The 7109-nt window shown below is 35.5% G+C and overlaps 1 protein-coding gene and 1 pseudogene across 1 annotated transcript in view; both read left to right on the top strand.

Annotated features, from left to right (window-relative positions):
• The window catches only part of LOC107664496 (heat shock 70 kDa protein 4L-like), a 23233-nt pseudogene extending 19895 nt beyond the window's left edge, over positions 1-3338 (top strand).
• A 1928-nt stretch (positions 3339-5266) lies between these two features.
• Positions 5267-7109, top strand: part of LOC107664465 (serine/threonine-protein kinase PLK4-like) — a 10852-nt gene continuing 9009 nt past the window's right edge. The window contains exons 1-3 of the mRNA XM_016455037.1: positions 5267-5491; positions 6211-6306; positions 6406-6501. Of these exons, the coding sequence (XP_016310523.1) occupies positions 5462-5491; positions 6211-6306; positions 6406-6501 (222 nt within the window). The 5' untranslated portion in view covers positions 5267-5461. The remainder of the gene's footprint in view (positions 5492-6210; positions 6307-6405; positions 6502-7109) is intronic.

The raw sequence follows: 7109 nt of genomic DNA, 5'->3' as shown, positions 1-7109 counted from the left end.
TAGAACAGTGTTATATATTTTGCTGACTTACATTATCCCAAATTTTTCGAAGAATGTTTAAATCCAGAGAAATAAGCAATTTTAACTAGTGACACGGACCGTGTCCATAGTGTCATTGTGTCGCCTGCCAATGACGTCATAACCCCTCGATTTCCGGTTTTGTTTTGTAGAAAACATGGAAACACCAAAGACGCTTTAATATGTTGTGTGTTTTAATAGACCAGTGACAACCGCACAGAGTAGCATTATAACAGAGCTTTCAAATGTATCTAGTATGATAAAACAGCGCTGCTTTTTTTCTTTTTTGGATGAAGACCACAACTCCCATGATTCCACACTCAGTCACCATCATCAAACTATGCATTTGTCTCTGTTTATTTTGAATATGCGCCCTCTAGCGGCGAAAGTGACTTATTGTACCTTTAAATTACACTAGTCTTGAAAAAAGTAGTCTGTAATAGGGCTGCACGATTATGGCAAAAATTATAATTGTTGATTATTCCCTTGAAATTGTAATTGTGATTAAATATGATCACAATTTATATTGAATGAATGATGTTTTGAATAGTTGTATACCATTGATTGATGTCAGCTATACACTGCTTTGGTTTCTTTTTTAACTAAAAAAAGTAAAAATATGTATGGTATTATAATGTTATACTAAAACTAAAATTAAAACAATGGACAAAAGTCCCTTAAGATAACCTGCAGAAAGAAAAAACACACATCTTAAGCATGCAGAATAATGTAAGTGGACTTTTTTTCTTGTAATTGCGCCTTAGAACAGTCACGTAATTGTGTCATCTGTAATTGTAATTACGATTAGAAATTCGATTAATTGTGCGGCCCTAGTCTGTAACAAGTTAACTTTTTTAAAAGTATGCTGAAGTGTACTTCTTTTGGGTCAGTTCGTCAAATGAAAAACTCATTTGCATGAAATATGTGTTACAGCAGGATGTTGTCTTTGTCTTTTGTAGAAGTTTGGTGAGCCTATTGAAGAGCGGTACAGAGAGCATGAGGGTCGACCCAGAGCGTTCGATGAGCTAGGCAAAAAAATTCAGCTTTTTATGAAGGCGGTGGACGTGTATAAACAGAAGGTAAGCTGTAATGCTTAATGGCACAGTGGATACAAATGTAGCTTTTTGATATTGTATAGTTCTGTTAATAGAAAATGATTCAAAAAGCTTTTGTTTTTGCAACTAGAAAGCAGTTCTTGCCTGTTGTGTTTGTATAAGCCTTGGAGTGATGTGCAACCTCCTTTTTTATAGACATTATTTGGTTTTATTTGGGATTACTCCTTTGCACAGATCTACTGGCCTAATTACTTTGATAACTTACACTTTTTTCACTATCTACAAGTTATTTAATGTACCTTTTTATGTGCCTTTGTATCAGTTTCTTTGGTCATTTATGTTGTTATTACAAGGTGACATCTTTGTCAGATTAATTGTGTTTGTAACAGCAATATTTAGCATTGTTCAGATTGGCTTATTTATTCTTAAGAACATTTTACATTAATTACAATTGATCATATTCATCTTAATGATCGTCATCAATATTGATGCACTTAAAGATAATATAATGCTTAGCACTGAAAATGATTTTACTGAAATGAATGGGAGCTGAGATGCATTAAATGCTGTGGTCATGTCTGCAGGACGAGCGCTTCCAGCACTTGAGCGCTGAGGAGATGAGTGTTGTTGAGAAGAGTGTGAGTGAAGCTTTAGGCTGGATGAATGCAAAGATGAACGCCCAGAGCAAACTCACAGTCGCTCAAGACCCAGCAGTCCAAGTAGCAGAGATCATTCAGAAGATTCAGGTTTGTGCACTTTTACAGTAAAAATACAGTGAAGCTGCACGTCACAATTACGTTTTGCCCTGTTATTAGAATGATCACACCAGTTGTTTTTAATAAATAATGAATAAGAGTGGATCCCACAAAATCATGTCCAAGCGTCATTTAAAAAAAAAGGACATTATATTTTGCATAAAGAAAAATATATTATTTTCATGATGGGTAGTCACTTTGCATGCAAAAATTCTTTATTGTTATGACTGATAATTATGTATTTTTTTTGCCATTGTTCTGAATCATGACAAAAAGTGTAACATGATTTTATTTAAAAATTGCATAAATACTTAAAACAATTAATTCATTCAAATATTTACAGTATATATTTTGCATTAAGTCATGAGATATTTGACATTATGGTAATGAAAATTTGTGGGGTACTTTTACTTTATTTTTCTAATATGTGTAAATATTTTTGCATTAAAGTAATGAGAAGTAGATTTTTAAAATATATATATATTTTTTTCATTTTAATGAAAATTTGTGGGGAAAATGTTTTTTTTTCTCTTTGTTTAAATTTGCATAAATAAAAGGCAGCAAAACAAATACAACCTTGATGTATAAATTCTCAAAACGAAACTAAAGTTAAGTTTTCAAATTCAATTTTATAGTATCCTTAAAATATCAGTATATTAGTAAGACTTTTATTTTGACAGACTCTGTCTAGTTATATTTTGTAGTATAATTAAATTTAATATTTGTTGTATATATTTTGCATTGAAGTAGTGGGAATTAGATTTTTTTTACATTACGGTACATGACAATTTGTGGGGAAAATATGCTTAATTATTTTGAAATGTGGTTACAATTTTGAGATTTGTTTTTAATGAAGCAAACTACAATTTATTTATTTATTTTTGTTGTGGTGCAAAATGTTTTACTGTCAGGTTGTGTCTGGTTCTTTCATAAAGAATCTTCATATTGTGGTACTGGCTGACAACACTCCAACCTACTGCATCATTTAATAAAAAGTCATTTATATAAACATTAATCCATCTGTTTTGTGTTGGAATGCAGGAATTAGAGGATGTTTGCAATCCTGTCCTCAATCGACCCAAACCCAGAACTGAGGAGCCCGTAGAAGAGGGAGAGCAAAACAACGGGGCACATAACGGCCCCGCAGCACAGCAAGGTGCCGACAGCAAAGGCAATCAGCAGACGAAGCCTCCGTCTGGAGAGATGGAGGTGGACTGAGCTCTTCCGCACTCAACCAACCATCTGATTCTGCTGCCATTCTCACTTAAGCCACTATTAAACCTTTTCGACTTACACCGAACCGATAGCTGGAACCATTCTCTTTGTGTCCACCACTCAGTTGGCTGTATTTGTGCATCTGTTTGTTGAAGTCTGCTCTGTTGGTTTTCTCTTGTACCTATTAAGGGACTGGATCAGGCTGTCCTTCGAATGTTACTGCTGTATTGGAAACGCAGTCCGGGATTGGACGACCACGATAGGATCATATAGAATAGATTAGGGCTGCACGATAAATCGCATGCGATATTTAACGCGTCAATGTGAAAGCCCGCAGGTGATGGAGATTTACCGCTGATTACAGAACCGGCTTTCTGACAAGATGCGCATTAAATATCGCATGCGATTTATCGTGCAGCCCTAGAATAGATGTAGTTCAGTAGCTGAAACGATGCTGCCGCTCTTAACAAAAAGCTATCTCTAGAACAATGTGATGCATTCTGGGAGACCCAAAGGCATTCTTGAGGTGAATCATATCATTTGGTAACTTGTTATGGGAACATGAATCAAAATACTGTTTGATCAGTCGATAAGATTGAGGGAAAACTAGCAAATATGTGTGCAATACATATAAATATATGGTTTATATTTGTATTTGATATATCAATTTCCAAAGGATGTGTTGTCTAGAGCCTGTAAATATTATTTTAGTAATTTGAATTGATGGGTGCTTAGATATAGGTACACTCCTGTTGTTGACATTGCAATTCAATTGCTTTCAGCTCCGTAGTGTCATATGAAAGTAGAATGTACTGAGCCGGTCATTCCCTTTTTTCCCAGTTTTCATGCAGTCCCATATCAAGTCTTGAGGTTTGATGATCACAAATAATAAAACATGCCTTTATGACTGAATGTGTTTGTTGCCATCTAAATTATTGCGCCAGTGCCAGAAATTTGACATGTAATTCTATAGTCACAAAATCTAAACAAGAGCAGGAGGGTTTGTAGAAGTGTTAGAAGCACTTACAGGACTTTTATTTATTTAAAATGTATATATTTTGTAAATATGGTGTAATTTTTCATACAAATACATTACATTAATTTAAGTAATCAATAAGTCACAAACAATTTTTAAATTGATGCGCCACAATAATTTAACACAAGGTTTCCCAAACTGGGATTACTGCAGTGGAACTGGAGGGGGTTCTGAGTTCATGTAAAGCTAATATTAATTCATAAAAATGTAAAATAAATGCTTATACATAAATACATAATTTTACATAATCAAAATAAAGCACTTACTAAAAAGGCTTAAATATTTTGGTTTAACTGCAAGTCATGTGACCTTTTAACTGACTTCAAAGAACCATGAATGTGTGAACATGAATATGTGTGTGTTGTTACAGTAAATAATTGAAATATGTGACCCTGGAGCACAAAACCAGTCTTAAGTCGCTGGGGTATAGTTGTAGCAATAGCTGATACATTGTATGGGCCAAATTATTGATTTTTTAAATTGTTGTTGTATGCATTTGTCATTTTTATTTAATTTCTTTTATTTTCTTAAATGTGTATATATATAATATTTATAGAGTTTTAGCTTTTAGTTTTAATTACGTTTTCTTATTCGTAAGTCGCTTTGGATAAAAGCGTCTGCTAAATGACTAAAAGTAAAGTAAAAGTAAGTCAAGATCATGTTCCATGAAGATATTTTGTAAATTTCCTACCGTAAATAAATAAAAACTTAATTTTTGATTAGTAATATGCATGGCTAAGAACTTCATTTGGACAACTTTAATTAAGGCGATTTTCTCAATATTTAGATTTTTTTTGCACCCTTCCAGATTCCAGATTTTCAAATAGTTGTATCTTGGCCAAATATTGTCATGTCCTAACAAAGCTTATTTAATCATCTTTCAGATGATGTATAAATCTCAATTAAAAAAAAGGACCCTTATGACTGGTTTTGTGGTCCAGGGTCACATATGTAATTTCAATCTCATAGGTAATTCGGCTGATAAAAAGGCTTGTGAATCCCAGAGTTAACAGGAACTGTTATGCTATTAATTATAGAGAAGCCGCTTTGCAATTATAAACAAGACCATAATTACCATTAATTGGAATTATTCTTGAACGTAGTAAATAAGACTTTTATTTTGACAGACGCTGATTTATTCTATAATCTGATCACCGATTGGTCAGTTTGCACAGCGACGTCGGTCACGTCATTACGCGTTCTTCTGGCGGACTTTTTCAAAATGGAGGAAATGCAAACATTTTGGAAGGGAATACAAATATACCGATTAAATGCATTTTTATACATCATGCTCAAGTCAAACCATCTCACATTTACGGAAAAATAAGGATATTTTGAACAGAATTACCGAATCGTCGGACTGAAGAGGTTACGAAGTGAAAATGAGTGTTTCAATCGGTGACAAGATTGAGGTAAGAAGCGCGGCCGCTTGCAGCCCGATAGACCATTTAATTACATTCTAAGGTTCTATGTATATTTTAAGTTCCCCAAAACAGCTAAAAGGTTCCCTTGTACGTCTTTACGTAGGCTTGTTTTGCTTTCGTTCTATCACGTTTGGGAAACATTGAAAACATAATGTTATTAAACAAAGACGAAACTTCAATTAATAATTTTATCATTCTGATAGCCGGTTCTGGACCTCGCCTTCTGTTCATCCCTCTGCGGTATATTTAGTGCATCAAAAGTGTTTTGGGAATTAGGAGCGTGGAGACGGTTGCTAGGCGACGCGCGGCAGCGTCAGTGTCAGGTAGAGTCGCGGGAGGAGAGCGCGAGAGTGATGAACAGATGTCACTGTCAGATGCAGGTAACTAGCGACGCGTCAACAAAGACTGCACACTGTGTGCAACGGGCTGCGTTTGTGCTGTCGCCTTGATCCGTGATCGAAACACTGCATGAAACATGTTGGAAGTGATTCATTCATTCCTGCTAAATATGACTGCGAAAGCAAATGATCCACATGAGGACCGAATTTTGGCTTCATCTGTGGATCTTAGAATCGAGGTAGGAGATTTCATTCTGAGGTTTAGTGGCGAAGAAACTCTCAAGGGGACAAGATCGATCTCTTGAAATTATCTTATTTTATATCGGTGTTATTCTGCTATCTAATGCAAACAATTATCTTGTGCTTCAGGACTTCAAGGTTCTCACCTTGTTGGGTAAAGGCTCTTTTGCATGCGTGTACAGAGCAAAATCTGTAAACACAGGCTTGGAGGTGGCAATCAAAATGGTAAGAGTACATTGTGCTGTTTAATTAACCATAGTGCCAGGGTTGTGGTTGTACAGCATCTGTTCAAAACCGTTCACTGTGCCCCATGTGTATTTGCAGATTGACAAGAAGGCCATGCACAATGCTGGCATGGTGCAGAGAGTCATTAATGAGGTGGAGATTCAGTGTCGGTTAAAGCATCCGTCGATTCTTGAGGTGAGTCCTAAACCCTCATCACAGACCCACCAGACTTACTGCAGTTCAACTGATGCTCATGCTATGTCATGTGTACAATGAATCTGAATCAATTATATTGACAGTTTGTTTTATTTTTTTTAATGTAAAAGAAGAATTGTATAGTTCATGTACATGTCATTAAAATCGTAAAATGTCACATAAAAATGCTGGAAGATTTTATAGTGATTTTATTTTGCTTATTTCATTGGCTACAGCGGTGGTTTTCAGCCTTTTTGACTGCAAGGCCCCATTGTCCACATAAATTGTTACATAAATTACTTTTTAGTAGGGCTGCACGATAAATCGCATGCGATATTTAACGCGCATCTTGTCAGAAAGCCGGTTCTGTAATCAGCGGTAAATCTCCATCACGTGCGGGCTTTCACATTGAGCAGCATTAACTACACAGAGCCGTTGTTCACAAGCAAGCTGCGTAAAACATGCGCAAAATATGATCGTGGTTTTGCGCAGCTTGTCAGTGAACAACGGCTCTGTGTAGTTAATGCTGCTCCATGTGAAAACACGCACGTGATGGAGATTTACTGCTGATTACAGAACCGGCTTTACTGACAAGATGCGCATTAAAT

The sequence above is a fragment of the Sinocyclocheilus anshuiensis genome, unplaced genomic scaffold (assembly GCF_001515605.1).
Source record: "Sinocyclocheilus anshuiensis isolate Anshui unplaced genomic scaffold, SAMN03320099.WGS_v1.1 scaffold167, whole genome shotgun sequence".
Taxonomy (NCBI): domain Eukaryota; kingdom Metazoa; phylum Chordata; class Actinopteri; order Cypriniformes; family Cyprinidae; genus Sinocyclocheilus; species Sinocyclocheilus anshuiensis.
The sequence above is the reverse complement of the archived record's forward strand: the minus strand, read 5'-3'. Positions and strand labels throughout refer to the sequence as shown.